This window comes from Miniopterus schreibersii (assembly GCF_964146895.1).
Source record: "Miniopterus schreibersii genome assembly, chromosome: 2".
Classification (NCBI taxonomy): Eukaryota; Metazoa; Chordata; class Mammalia; order Chiroptera; family Miniopteridae; genus Miniopterus; species Miniopterus schreibersii.
This window is the reverse complement of record NC_138102.1, coordinates 137,069,890-137,085,751: the sequence shown is the minus strand read 5'-3', so window position 1 is coordinate 137,085,751 and position 15,862 is coordinate 137,069,890. Positions and strand designations below refer to the sequence as shown.

At 43.1% G+C, this 15,862-nt stretch overlaps 1 protein-coding gene across 1 annotated transcript; it reads left to right on the top strand.

Annotated features, from left to right (window-relative positions):
- The first annotated feature begins 957 nt into the window (after positions 1-957).
- Positions 958-14,890, top strand: INHBC (inhibin subunit beta C). The gene is made up of 2 exons (XM_081129276.1): positions 958-1,408; positions 12,612-14,890. Exons 1-2 carry the CDS (start codon positions 1,096-1,098, stop codon positions 13,355-13,357), a joined length of 1,059 nt encoding a protein of 352 aa, XP_080985402.1. The 5' UTR covers positions 958-1,095; the 3' UTR covers positions 13,358-14,890.
- Positions 14,891-15,862: the final 972 nt, after the last annotated feature.

The window sequence follows — 15,862 nt, the reverse complement described above, 5'->3', positions numbered from 1 at the left end:
CTCATGATTTTTTAAAAGACCATAAATAACCTCACTTCTGTTCAGGTCAGGTTTAACCACCATATGAGTTACAAAAAAACAAACACAAAACCATGGATTACTTTTGGATTTTGGAATCATGGGTAATAATTTTCCCTATTTCTCCAATGAAGAAACTAAAGCAAGAGAGGTCAAGTAACTTACCAGGAGTCACACAGCTGATAAAAGGAAAAGACAGAATTTAACAAAGGTCATCTGGCTTAAAAATCTATGCTCCTAAATCCACCTGCCATTCCTGCCAGGTAAATCCCCCTTGTGGAAACAAAAGTCTTTCCCTGGAGATCTACTACTCAGGACCTTTGGGGAAGAAAGGCAGGAATTCTGAGAAATCTCAAATTTTCTTTTCCTAAGCAGAAGAAACCCCAGAGTAAATCTAGCTCTCAAGCCCCCTCCCCCCCCTTCAGACTTCCCTCTGAGTACACAGAAGACCGAACTAGAACTGGAATTTTTTGTGCCCCTGCTCTGCTCAAAAGAGAGTTTGGATTAGGGGGGCAGGGGAAGAGGGAGGTGGGAAGTACCAGGCAAAGGAAAATTCGACTCTCAAACTCTCAATTTCCTGCGTGACAGTGACCTAAAGTGCCTGCCAATGACCCCTCTTGTTTGAAAGTCACCCTTTAATATTCTATCTTAAAACCTCTGATCTCTCTTTCCCCACCAGGCTTCCCAGCAAGGCCATTGATCTGAAAGGGAATTTCATCTCTAACCTTTGTCCCCAGGCCTGGCAGCTCACATGGACAACCCACTGTCTCCCAGCATTGACCCAGGAACACTTCTTTCCCCAAATAAACCAACCTCCACTAACATCCCCCACTCTGTACTTTCACTGATTATGTGTTGGCAGCTTCTGCCAAGTTCTACGTGTAACTGGCTTCATCTCTCAAGTCAGATGTTTGGCTGTTCCATCCCCTGCAACAAGGACTCATGCCAGCTGGACACACTCTCCTTCCCGGGCCTCTGGCGGCCAGGGCGGAACCAAGATCACAGCTATTGAGACCCTAAGCCCAAAGTTTGTGGCCCTGTCTCAACTGTGTCACTCAAGGAGGGCTTCCTCCAGCAATGATCTCCTCATTGTTCCTGGCCTTCCTATTTCTGGATCTGGCCACAGTGGCCACTCCCAGAGCTGACAGTCAGTGTCTGGCATGTGGAAAGCATGCCTTGGACCTGAAGAGCCAGCGGAAGCTGCTGCTCCATCTGGCCAAGAGAAGCATCTTGGACAAGCTGCACCTCAGCCAGCGCCCAACCCTGAGCCGGCCAGTGTCCAGAGCTGCTCTGAGGACTGCGCTGCAGCGCCTCCATGGGCCCCCACAGGGGGCGCTTCCGGAGGCTGACAGGGGGCAGGAATATGAGATCATCAGCTTTGCTGAGACAGGTGGGTTCCTGATCTGTAGATCTTCCTCAAAACCTGACCTCTCAAGGAAAGGAAAAGTGTCCTCCCCAACCTAATCCCTGACTTCTCTCCTATACAATTCCAGCTCTTCCTTCCCATGACCTGTAATCTAATCCAGGATTCCCACCTCTCAAGTCTCTCTCTTGTAGTTTAGATGTGACCAATGAGCAGCTGAGAAGTGGGTAAACTTCATTTCTTTTAAGACTGCCTGCTCCCATCTCCTTTAGCTCGTCTATCTAAAGACCCTACAAATTTCCCCAGGCTGTGGTGTGAGCCCATCCACTTCCTGGGCCTGGACCCAGAGGCTAGAAGCTGGGGAGTCTGTCTTTTCTCTGGCTCAGGATCCAGCCTCTCTGTCTCCTCTCCCCCAGATGCCTCATTTGGGTAAAAGAGCAAGAGGAAAAACACCAGGACTATAATACCTATCCACCCTACACCTGACCTCTTACCTTGATACCTCAGTTACCCACATCAGAACAGGGTCAAAATGGGACATAAGAATGGTGGATAGGAGATAGAAGAGAAGAGAGAGTTACTTCCATAGAGGGGAAAGGAGTTAGAGAATTTAGTGGGCAGCTAGAGCGAAAGATCAAGAATTCGGAGACAGTACCCTAGAAACAGAACACAAAGTGATCTCTCTGTCCTCTGAGCTTCCTACAAGCGCTTTTTTAGGTCTGGAAGGCCCTTCCCATTCCTGACACCTTTCCCCTGGTCAGCACTTCAAGACTCAGCACTCCCATCATCAAAAAGCCCACCTTGACCGGAGGGTGAGGTGCTTCCTCTTTGGTGGCCCCCACACCCTTGCCCTGAACCTGAATTCTCTGTGTGAAATTGCCTGTTCCCAGGTTTCCTATAAAGACTGTCTTCCAACAGGATATCAGCCCCTTGAGGTCAGAACTGTCATTTATTCCTCATGTTATCACCAGAGACTAGTGTATAGTAGAAATAACATACACTTATACAAAGTTTACTGTGTTTTAAGCCTTTTACATATACTAGTGCCTTGAGATCCTCACAACAGCTCAGTGAGGCAAGTACTATTGTTATCCCCATTTGAAAGGTGATGAAACTAAGGCACAGAAAGGTTGAATAACTTGCTCAGGGTCATATGACTGGTAAGTGGTGGAGCCAGTCATGGCTCTGGAATCCATGGCCTTGGGCACTACACCCCTCTGCTTCTCCCATACCTAGTAGATGCCCAGTAAACACTGGTTGAGTTAAACAACCAAATCACTCTGCAGGTCAGCTTGACCACAGTCTAGAGTCCCCAGTGATGGATGAAACCATATTCTAGTTCAAAATGTGCTTTTCCTCATGATTAAGAACATAATTCTGGAACCAAATAGCGTGGGCTCAAATCCTTGCTCAGACACTTATTACTGTGTGACCTGGGTTGTTGATAGTCAGTTTTCTCATGTGTAAAATGGGCATAACTAGACTATAGTTGAGATAATTTAAATGAGCTAATTCAGGTAATGTACTTAGAAGACTAAGGTGGGAGGGGACAAGAAATAAATCTTGCCCATGAGGGATTTAGGTACTGCTCCTGGAAATAAATTAATTAGAATATAAGGCAGAATGAAATAAATGCTACATGAGGGCACAAGAGTTTGCTGGGCTAGGAGTAACTCACTGGGACTTGGTGAGACAGGGAAGTCTTTCAGAAGATTGCAAATGGGCTGCCATTATAGAGTGTTTGTCTTCAATGGGTAGAGAATGGTAAACAACATCCTAAATAGTGGGAAAAACATGGGTGAAAGTCTAAAGGAGTAGACCGCATTTGGAATTGAAAAGTAGTTTGGAGTTGATTAGAATAGGTGGACAGATGGCCATGAACCATGAGACCCTTGAACACTGAAATCCTGGCTGGTTTTTTTTTCACCTTTGTATACCTGACACTTAGCCCAGTTCCTGGCACATTGTGACAATAATGATTGTTACCATGTATCAAGTATACCTGCCTCATCTCCTGTAATTCCCACAACTACCCTATAAACTAAACTTTAGAATTCCCATTTTATGAATGCAGAAACTGAGATTCAAAGAAGCTCACTTACATGGCCAAGGTCATACAGCTTGCAAGGGGCAGAATTCAAGCACAATTCTCTCTGACTTCAAAGTCTGTATACTTTCCACATATTTGCTAATCAATGAATGAATACAGTGTTCACACCAGAGGGAGACTGATCTGAGATGAAGTATGAGGGTGAGAATGACAGATGCCTGGATTTCAGCTTTTGTATTTAAATATTTTAGCTCGAACTTTTCATTTCAATTTAAGTTATCTACACCATAGTGTCAAGCAAAGATCTGAAAATTGTTCTTGCTGAAGATATGACGAGAGAGAGAGAGTTTGGGGCTCTGGGGAAAGTAGGGTAGGGGCCTTCAATGGTGTCCTAGAACTGGCTCATACTGGCTCATGAGAGCTGATTGTGAATATCTCCCAACTGTGCATCCAGAGACATTACATAGATAGTCTGAAATCAGTCATGGTTGGGGAATTTATACCACAGAAATTGGCAAATACTACAAATCAGGGTTCTTTACCCTCTAGAATCCAGTTGTTAAATATTTCCCAGCACACCACTGCCTGTGACCTAAAAATACAGTTAACTGCCTCCTACACACCTAATATACAATGCTGAGACCAGGACAGGATAACAGTAATAGATACTCCTGTTCAAAATGGGAGATGGGGAAGCGGGAGGCACGAATCACTGATCAGCAGTCACTGATCTATGAAAATTCTGATATCTAGCCAGGCACATATCTCCGTCTATCCCAAATCCAGAATTCCCTTGGCTAAGACCTGATTCTGCTCCCTGGTAGGATTTTCCTCTCCTCTCAAGGAGAGTCCTCCACTGTTCTCCTTGGCTTCTAGAGCCACTCTCTCAGACCTTGGCTTCACCCTCTGAGATGTCTTTCCTTTTAAATAAGAAATAACCTGTGTTTGTGGCTGAGAAGTTGAGGGCCCAGAGGCCTCTTTTCATTTTGAACTGTTTCTGTCCCTTTAGTCCACACTGGCACTGCTTTCACTATTAAAATTCTCTTTAAAATTCTGTGGGCCTTCTAAATAATAAATTATAGTCTACTCAGTCAGACAAAAGGCACTCCACTCTGTCAAGACAGACCCCCTACTTAGGGTACAAGGGTGTTGTGGAACACAGCTCTTAAGATTCTTAGAAATCCTTCTGTCTAGTTGAGAGGGTCTATAGAACATCATCTTAAGTTTTAAATCTTAACAAAGATGTTAGATCTTAGCAAAGAGTCTTATGGCTGACCCTTTATTTGTTTGATCTTCACACCAAGGCCATATTTTACTGGTAGTGCCCTGGATTTGATTTTTGCCCTGAGACCATATCTTATTTGAAGAATCTTTTGCCAGACAGAGAGGCAAGGAATGAAAATATATTTTATTGTTCAATCTAGCAAGACCAGTTTGAAATATTTTATCAAAATTCTGCTTGAAAATGGAATAGTTCTTATGATAAGGCAGCTAAAATAAGCCAAATGACACTTCCAGTGTTCTGCCTGGAAATATCTTCAGCTAAATTCACAACTTTGTTAGATATCATTTCTAGCTTCCAAGCTACCACAGCTGATAGCCAATACATAACACAGTGTCCCCTTTCTCTGGCTTCCAATAGCAACTTTCTCACTGCTCTTCCTGCCTTCACTAACAGTCTCCTCTCCATCCTTGCAACCTCTGTCTGCTACCCAGTCCCAAAGTCAATGCTACATATTTTAGGTCTTTGTTATAGAACACCCTACTTCTGATACTAGTTTTTGTTTCAGTTATTCATTAATATAACAAATCAGCCCAAATATGGAGGCTTAAAAGAAAAAAAAATCAATATTTCTTATGATTTTGTAATTTGGTTGGGCTTATCTGGACAATTCTGATCCATGTGGTCTAGCTGAGGTTGCTCATGTAACTGCATTCAACCAGGAGCTCAGATGGGGCTAGAATATCTAAGATGGTCTCTGATCCTCCAAAGTCTCTCTCCACATGGCTTCTCATCATTCAGTAGTCTCTCCCAAGTTTCTCTGAAGCCAAGTTGCTGGCTTTCAAAAAGATGAAGCCTCAGTGTATAAGTACTCATCAAGCTTCTGTTTGCACTGTGCTTGCCTATGTCTTATTAGCCAAATCAAATCACATGGCTAAGCCCAGAGTTAATACGGAAAGAAATTGTACAAACTGAGGAATATTGGGAGCTGTTGTTCATTGGTGGCAAACAATGTAATAGTTTACCACAACCCCTGGGGGTCATGTGTCTGCCTGCCATAACTGGAATGACTTTAGAGGTCTTAACAGTAAGGTGCTTAGTGACCTAGCAAGAAAAGATTAGTTGGGCCAATCAAACTCTTCTAGGATTTTGGAATTGGGACACTGAAATATCAACTCACTTAGCGAGGAAGAGGTGAATAAAAGGTTTTATGGGCTCAGGACTTGGGGCCACCATTTTGTGAGCTGAGGAAGCTGATGAGGAAGCAGAAGTATATCCACAGAGAGAAAAGAATGAAGTAAACTTACATAGAGACAGATGAGAGAGAGCATGTTGACTCTGAGAGCTGTCAAAAGCTGCCTTATTCCTGACTTTCCAATTCACACGAAGCCTAGTTGAACTTTTTTTCTGCCCTTTTATGTCTACGAAAGTGTCAGTGACATTCCCACAATAAAGTATTCTTTATATATGTAGCTAAGATTAAATCATAATGGGCATATGACTGCTTCCTAAAAGAGTTTGAACTTTCTTCACCAATAAGGTTTTTGAGATGATGAATTTCATGATCTAGCCAACTTTTTGTAAAATAACTCTGGTATCAGTGTAAAATAATAATTAAAGAAAATAAAAGACCATTCATTCAATAAATTTTTATTGAGTGCCGACTATGTACTAAGTACTAGGTGAACCATACAATAGTGAACAATACGGGTACAATTTCTACCTTCGTGGAGTTTATATTCTAGCTGGTTGGGATGGGGGAAGAGAGGGAAGAAGGAGAGGCAAGTAGTAAACAAATAAACGAAAAAACCAAGATGATTATGGAGAGTGATAATGGCTATAAACTAAGCAAGATGATGTTTTAGAGAGATGGAGGTAGAGTTGAAGGCTGCTTCAGATAGGTTAGTCAGGGAAGCATCCTCGAAAAGGAGATACTTGAGCTAAATAACAAAAAGGAGCCAGCCATTCAAAAATCTTGGAAAAACATTCCAGGCAGAGGAAATACTGAGTTCAAAGGCCATGAAGTGGGTCCTTGGAACCACTTCTTGAGTTCAAGGAACAGGAAAAAGACAGTATAGATTGAATATAGTCGGTAAATATCACTATGGCTAATCACATAAGTTTTCTATGTTAAGGGATTTCAACTGTATTCAAATAGTAATGGGAAGGTTGCAGAGGCAGTGCACCAACCACAAGGAATGACATTTCATGGTCAAGCTAAATTGGCTTTAAAGAGCAAGGCTCCTGGCTTCAAGTTCAAGATGGCAGAGTAGGAAGATCCTGAGCTCACCTCCTAGCATTGACACCAAAACTACAACTACATATAGAATAGATATTTCTGAGAACGACCTGAAGACTAGCAGAAGAGATTTTCTACAACCATGGATATAAAGAAAAAGCCACATTGAAATGGGTAGGAGGGGTACAGACTAAGTATAGTCAGAACCTACCCTACCTCCCACTCCCCACACAGTGACTTGCAAATGGGAAGAATATCACAACCACAAAGGTTGTCTCTAAAAGTTTTGAAAACCAGTGGGGTTTACTTCTGGAAGAGCCAAAGGACCATAGGAAACCCAGGTTCCACTCTTTCTAAGTCGCAGCACAGAGGCAGCAGTTTGAAAAGCTGCTAGGTCATATGCGAAGCTGATACATTGACTAATTTTAGGGTGTGTACTGGAGGGACGGGGATCTGTTGGAACTTTCTCCTGAGTCAGAGGTACTGGTGGGCACTATTTTCCTCCTCTTTCTTTAACCCAGCTGGTCTGACACTGGCAGTTGCCATTTCTGACACTCTCCATTAACCTTGTTAACACTGTTTACCCCACCCTGGCATTTCCCTGAGGACTCAGCCAAACTATCATCCCTCCAAAGTGACTTCTTTCTTGCCATACACAGTGGGCAGCCTCAGTCAGCACCAGTATACAGCAGTGTGTCTGCAACCTCATGGCTGGATGTCACAGCCAGACACACTGAAGGCTTTCCCTGCACACCAGTGTGCCAACAACAGTTGTGGCCAGGCCTCACAGCCAGCAGGCCAGGGACCAGCCTCACCTACCAGTGTGTCCATAGAAGCTCTGGCCCAGCCACAACAGGGCGCCACACTAGTTCACTCAGGAATACCTCTGGAACACCTGGCTCTGGTGACAAGGTGGATTCCACCACTGGACCCCACAGGACACCTTCTAAATAAAGCAACTTTTTCAAGACCAGGAGTTGTAGCTGACCTACCTAAGGCATAGAAACAAACAGGCAAAATGAAGAGAGAAAAGAATATGTTCCAAACAAACAAAAAAACTCCCTGGCCAGGTAGTTCAGTTGGTTGGAGCATCGTCCTGTGCACCAAAAGATTGTGGGTTCCATTCTCAATTGGGGTACATACCTAAGTTGCAGGTTTGATCCCCAGATGGGCATGTACAGAAGGCAGCTGGTCGATGTTTCTCTCTCACATCGATGTTTTTCTCTCTCTCTCTCTCTCTCCATAAAAATCAATCATTTAAAATAATAAGAAGAAGAAAAACAGGACAAAACCCCAGAAAAAAAACTAAATGAAAAAGAACTAAATGACACTGAGGTAAGCTGTCTGCTAGATAAAGAATTCAAAGTAATAGTCGTAAAGATGCTAGCCAAACTCTGCAGACAAGTGGGTAAACTCAGTGAGAATTTTCACAAAGAGATAAAAATGATTTTTATTTAAAAGGACCTATCAGAACTGAAGACTGTAACAACTGAAATGAAAAATACACTTGAGGGAATAAACAGTGGACCAGATGGTGCAGAAGAATGGATCAGCAATCAGGAAGACAGGATAGTTGGAAGTCACCCAATTGGAAGATTAAAAAGAAAAGAATTAAAAAGAATGAAGGTAGCATAAGGGACCTTTGGGACAGCATCAAGCATACTAACATTCAAATCATAGGGTTACCAGAAGGAGAAAAGAGAGAGAAAGTGATGGAAAACCTATTTGAAGAAATAATGACTGAAAACTTCCCTAACCTGGAGAAGAAAACAGACCCAAGTCCAGGAAGCACAGAGAGTCCTAAACAACTGAACCCAAAGAGGCTCACACCAAGACACATTATAATTAAAGAGTTAAAATTTAAACATAAAGAGAGAATCTTAAAAGCAGCAAGAGAAAAACAACTAGTTACATACAAGGGAATGCCCATAAGACTGTCAGCTGACTTTTCAACAGAAACTTTGCAGGCCAGAAGGGAATGGCACAATGTAGTCAATATGATGAAAAGGGAAAAAATTTACAACCAAGAATACTCTACCCAACAAGGTTATCATTCAGAATTGAAGGTGAGATCAGGATTTTCCCAGAGTAGCAAAAGCTAAAGAGTTCATCACTGCTAAACCAGCATTACAAGAAATATTAAAGGGAATTCCGTAAGTGGAAAAGAAAAGGCCAAAACTAGAAATAAGAAAATACATGAAAGAAGAAAAAAATCTCACTAGTAAAGGCAAACATTAGTAAAGGTAGAAGACCAACAACTTATAAATATAGTATGAAAATAATTAAAATGACAAAAATTATTATTTTTTGTTAATTTTCACGTGAGGATATTTTTTCCATTGCTTCTCAGAGAGAGTGGAAGGGAGGGGGGAAAGAAAGAGAGAAACATCGATATGAGAGAGACACATCAACTTGTTACCTCCTGCACGCACTTCAACCAGGGATGGGGAGTGAACCCACAACCCAGGTACATGCCATTGACCAGGAATCAAACCTACCACCCTTCAGTGTTCAGGCTTATGTTCTAACTACTGAGCAACACTGGCCAGGGCTCAATAATTATTTTAAATGTAAGTTGATTAAGTGCTCCATTAAAAAACATAGGGTGACTGAATGGATAAAAAAACAAGACCCTTACATATGCTGCCTACATGAGACTCCACATTGAAAGACACATACAGACTGAAAATAAAGGGATGGAAAAAGATATTTCATGATAATGAAATGGAAAAAAAGAAAAAAAGAAGCTGGAATAGTAATACTTATATCAGACAAAATAGACTTTAAAACAAATGCTGTAACAAGAGACAAAAAAGACCCAGGAATTCCACTTCTGGGCACTTATCTGAAGAAAATGAAACACTAATTTAAAAAGATATACGCACCCCTATGTTCACTGCAACATTATTTACAATAGCCAGTATATAGAAGGTGATCATCAATAGATGAAAGGATAAAAAAGTGTAGGTGTATGTGTGTATACACACACACATGAATATTACTCAACCATGGAAAGAATGAAATCTTGCCATTTGCAACAACATGGATAGACCAAGAAGGTATTACACTAAGTGAAATAAATTAGAGAAAGACGAATATTGTACCATTTCACTTATGTATGGAATCTAAAAAACTAGACAGATGAATAAACAAAACAAAGACTCATAGATTCAGAAAAACTGATAGTTGCCAGAAGGTTGAGTGGTGGGGGTATAGGCAAAATGTGAAGGGGAGTAAGAGGTACAAACATAGTTATAACATAGGTAAGTCACAGGGGTGTAAAGTACAGCATAGGGAATACTGTCAATAATATCACAATAACTTTGTACAGTGACAGATGGATAGTGGACTTTTTGTGTTGGTCACTTTGTAAGGTATATAAATGTGAAATCTCACTATGTTGTACACTTGAAACTAATATTGTATGTCAACTGTAATTAAAAAGAGCTTTACATTCCAAAATAAAAAGTAGACATGAAAAAAAATAGTAATGGGAAGACTTTGAAAGATTTTAAGCTCAGGAGGTTAAGCTGATCATATTTATGTAATAAAAAGATCATACTAGCTGATATGTGCAGAATGATTTGGAGGGCAAGAGTGAACCACTTAGGAAACAATTGCCATAGTTCAAGAAAAAGATCATAGTGGGTTGAACTAATGCAGCAATTTTCAACCAGCATGCCATGGCAGGCACACTGGTGTGCCACAAGAATTTTTAAAACATGCAATACCTAACTATTCAGGGACACTGACTCCTTTTCCTTTAGACTGTCAAGGAAAAAAATGACAACAGCCACCTAGCAGCTCAGCGGTTGAGCATTGACCTATGATCAGAAGATCGCAGTTTGATTTCTGGTCAGGGCACATGCCTGGGTTGTGGGCTCAGTCCCTGGTGGGGAGCGTGCAGGAGGCAGCTGATCAATGACTCATCATTGATGTTTCTATCTCTCTCTCTCCCTCTCCCTCTCTCTCTCTGAAATTAATAAAAACATATATTTTTTGAAATGACAACAGCCAACACAATAACTATCCAGTGCTACTGAATCAAAATTATACTTATATTTTTGTCAGATCAGCAAATAATATATTTTTTGGTGTGCTGCAGGATTTTAGTAATTAGTTTATGTGTGCAATGAGATGAAAAAGGTTGAAAATTACTGAGCTAATGTATAGTAAAGGAGACAGGATAAGTGAAATTATATTATTAATTGGAGGTAGAATTAACAGACCTTGCAGATAATTTCAAAATAGGGGATGAGAGCAATCAATTTTTTGGCATAAGCAATGCATTTATAGGGAAGGGGAATATTGGAGAAAAAATCGGTTTTGGGAGATAAATCTAGAGTTCTTTGAACATGAAAAGTTTGAGATATCATTGGATATCCACGTGGATTATCAGATCAGCAGCTAGATATACAAACGGGGGTTTGGAAAGAGATCAGGGCCAGGGATATATATTTGGGACTCATCAACATATAGATGAAATGGAAAGCCATGGGAATTGATGAGACTACTCTGAGAGAGAGATATAGAAGAAAAAGGAGAAGGGAGCTCAGGACCTCCAACATGTAGAGATCAGGCAGAGAAAGAGGAGCTGTCAGCAAAAAAAACCAAAAAAACAAAAATGGAGTGGCCAGAGTCACAAAAGCCAGGAGAAAAAACTTTCAAGAAGGAGGGAATGCTTAAGTGTGTCAAACACTGCTTAAAAGTCAAGAAAGATGAATATAAAGAGATGAAACCATTGGACTTGGCAACATGGCAGGTGTTGGTGAACCTGACAAGAATAATTTCAGTGGAATGGAGTGAATAGAAACCAAATTAAAGTGTTTCAATGGGGCAGGTGAAGGATAAAGAGGGGAACTGAAGCAATAGTAATAGGGACAGGAAGAAATGCATAGACTTTAGAACCATTGTGGTAAGGGACTCGATGTGGGAAGTGAGGGAGGTGACCATAGGGTATCTAGAGATGATAAGAAGAGTAGTGGCTCCACTAATTCTAAGAACAAAAAGAGAGATCTGTGAGGAAGAAAATGATTTCCATTTGGAACAAATTGATTTTAATGTGCTGGCAGGACATTCATGTGTCCTGAAGCTTGGTGATTCCCAAATCTATATGTCCAGTCCAGGGATGCAAAATGGTCTGGACTGGACATACAGATTTGAGAATCACCAGAATAAAAATTGTTTTGGCTGACCATGAGTGTGGGTAAGAGTTCCCCTCAGTGTAAAAGTCAAATTTTGGGGAAATCTTGCATTAAAATGATGGTCAGAGAAAAAAAAACGAGCAAAGAAAATCAAGCAAGACTCATAAGAGAGTTGTATAATGGAAACCAAGAGAGAAAAGATTTTTAAGGAAAGGGGAGTCAACAATGCCAACAATGTGATCAAGAGTGAGCAAAGAGTGTTCAAGAGTGCTGAGAGCTCAGCTGGTCATGGCTAAGCGGTTGAGCATCAGCCTAGGATCCAGGAGATCGAGGTTCGATTCCCGGTCAGGGCACATGCCCAGGTTGTGGGCTCGATCCCCAGTTGGGGACATGTAGGAGGCAGCCGATCAATGACTCTCTCATCATTGATGTTTCTATCTCTCTCTCTCTGTCCCTTCCTCTCTCTGAAATCAATAAAGATATATTTTTTAAAAAAAGAGTGCTGAGAATAGAGAGGTAGCTGTTAGAATTGACACCCAGAAGGCCACAATGACTAGGGCTTCTTGTGTCCACAGGCTTCTCCGACATCAACCAGACTCGCCTTGATTTCCACTTCTTCTCTGATAGAACTACTGGTGGCGTGGAGGTCCAGCAGGCTAGCCTTATGTTCTTTGTGCAGCTCCCTCCCAATACTACCCGGACTTTGAAGGTGAGGGTCCTTGTGCTAGGCCCACATGATTCCAACCTCACCTTGGCCACTCAGCATCTGCTGAAGGTGGATGCCAGTGGCTGGCACCAGCTCCTCCTGGGGCCTGAAGCTCAAGCTGCCTGCAGCCAGGGACACCTGACCCTGGAGCTTGTACCTGAAGGCCAGGTAGCCCAAAGCTCAGTCATCCTGAGTGGGGTTGCCCATAGGCCTTTCGTGGCAGCCCGGGTGAGAGCTGGGGGCAAGCACAGGATTCGACGGCATGGTATTGATTGCCAGGGTGGGTCCAGGATGTGCTGTCGACAAGAGTTCTTTGTGGACTTCCGTGAGATTGGCTGGCATGACTGGATCATCCAACCTGAAGGCTATGCAATGAACTTCTGCACAGGGCAGTGCCCACTGCATGTAGCAGGCATGCCTGGCATTGCTGCCTCCTTTCACACTGCAGTGCTCAATCTTCTCAAGGCCAACACAGCTACAGGCACCGCTGGAGGGAGCTCATGCTGCGTGCCCACAATCCGGCACCCCCTGTCTCTGCTCTACTATGACAGAGACAGCAACATTGTCAAGACTGATATACCTGACATGGTGGTAGAGGCCTGCGGGTGCAGTTAGTCCATGTGGTATGGAGAGCCCAAGCTGGGGTAGGCAAATATGCCCTCACAGAGGTATGCTTCCTTGAGAAGAGGGACAGACTCCATTACTGCCTCTGTCCAGAAGGTGCACTCCCTCTTCCTGAGCAACCTATGGAAATTATCCCAACTTTGACTTGAAGAGATCATCTAAAGAGAGTCACTGTACCATCTTCACAACCACCAGCCTCTCCTAGAGAACAGTCCATCCAGCAAGCCTCACATGCTCAACTACCATCCCAGAGACTCTGATCCACCTCCAACGATGAGCAGTGCAATCTAGTTCCCAGGCAGACACCCAGAGTCTACTCTTAATCCACCCCATCATCCACTATGCCTCCCTGCCCTTTGCACTCAATGTTCTCCCCACTCTGGATAAGCTGACCCAGTCCCTTCCCTTGATTTTCTGAATCTCCAGAGAGTCCCCTCCTTGGTTTCACCAAAGATTAGATCATTACTCTCCAAAATGAGGCTCATTCCTCTGTCTTGAGCCCCTTTTCTTCTTACTTGCCCAGGTGGGCTGCTAAGGCTCTTTTGGCACACCCATGTCCATTCTTTGTCTTTTTCTGCCCTACTGTATGCCCTTGAGGCCTGACTCACCTGAGTTCCTTTGGCCCCTGCTTCTTACTGAGTTTGACTAAGGGGAGACACAAGCAAGAAGTCAGAGCATTTCTTATTCCTGCTCCCTCAGCCTAGGTGCCATGGTTCTGTGTGACCATGGCTGTGACATGTACCTACAACTCCTGTCTGGCTCCCCCATTCCATGGCTCCAGCTTTGCCTGGGTTCTGATATCACTGCTTCCTTGCTAGAGGCTTGTAGTGGCTCTCCACTCTTACTAGTCCCTAGGTGCTTTACATATATCTGTAAAGAAGCCTCACTAAGTCTTCTCAGTGATGCAACCACAGAAAGCTGAGCAGGTCTTTGGTCTCCAGCCAGGACCCTGACTGACAGGCCAGATGACACACAGCCTTCCTGCCCTGCCCATTTCTGCTCTCTCCTCACACAGGTTCCTCTCCACTGAGCTATTGCGTCTGTCCCATACTTCATGCCTCTTCCTTCCCCAGGTTGCCTCTCCCCTTCTTTGTTAAGCCCCCTCCACCCTTTCAGAATCATCTTTGCTGGTCTCAAAGCCAATAAAGACTTGGGTTTTACCTGCTCCTCTCCTCCTCCTGTACTCACAGATCATTGCTCAATCAGCAAGTAAGCCAACAACCTGTGGGCATACAAGTGGTGGGAGGCAGAGGAATGGCTCAGACATGGCTGCCGTCCTTTCACCAACCCCCAGGGCTCCATCCAGGAGTCCTGCTTGGAAGCTGGAACTGGCTAAGGGCCACTAGAGTGGGACAGGGAGAAAAAAGAGGAAGGCCTGGGGTGAGAAGAGGGAGGCATCTGCTCTGCAACTGGGTTCTTTTGACACCAGCAATTGTCAATCGGTGTGCTGCAAGAATTTTTAGAACATTCAATACCTGACTATTTAGTCAGGAGCACTGACCTCTTTTCCCTTAGATTGTCAAATAAAAGAAATGACAACAGCCAACACAACAATAGCCATCCTGTGTGAATGCCCTGTCTTGAACCATAAATATATAGGTCATATAAGAGTTGCATCTTTTTTTTAAATCCTCACCAGGGGATATTTTTTTCCATTGATTTTCAGAGAGAGTGAAAGGGAGGGAAGAGAAGGAGAGAGGGAGAGACAGAGAGGGAAACATCAATGAGACACATCAGTTAGTTGCCTCCTGCATGCACCCTGACCAGGGCCTGGGATCGAACCTGCAACTGAGGTACATGCCCTTGACTGGAAATCGAACCCACCACTCTTTGGGTCCACAGGCCGATGCTCTAACCACTGAGAAAACTGGCCAGGGCAAGAGTTGCATCTTATTGGTCATGTTACATGATAAGGCTGCATTTGATTGGTTAATTCTTGGTATCAGAAATCCTTATATAAAAGTATAGACACCTGATTTTTTAAAATATTTTTTTAAAGAGAGAGGAAGGGAGAGGGGGAAAGAGATACATCGATAAGAGAGAAACATCTATCAGCTGCCTTCTACAAGCCCCCTACTGAGGACAGAGCCCACAACATGAGCCACAACCTGGGCATGTGCCCTGATGTGGAATCCAATTGCAGGCCTTTCAGTGCATGGGACACCACCAACTGAGCCACACCTGCCACAGCTAGACACTTAATTTTTTAAAAAGTCACTTTGGAGCAAAAAGGGTAGTTAATTACTTATTATTTTTTGTAAATCAATCAAAATTATGCCTTTTTTGGGTCAGATCAGCAAAAAATATATTTTTTGGTGTGCCACAGAATTTTAGTAATTAGTTTGTGTGCCGTGAGATGAAAAAGGTTGAAAATCGCTGCTCTAGACCTTTGCCCTCTTCCCCCACCATCTCCTCCCTTTGGTTGGACAGCCCTGAACTATGGGGTCGATATTGTCTGCAGCCCAAGGCCGAGATTTTGCAAAACCCGTGTGTCCT

What these genes read in the sequence shown, in the direction of transcription:
- INHBC (XM_081129276.1), top strand. Translation starts at nt 1,096, where the DNA reads ATGATCTCCTCATTGTTCCTGGCCTTCCTATTTCTGGATCTGGCCACA. An exon ending in CATCAGCTTTGCTGAGACAG is followed by an intron (nt 1,409 to 12,611) that starts GTGGGTTCCTGA and finishes TTGTGTCCACAG; the next exon opens with GCTTCTCCGACATCAACCAG.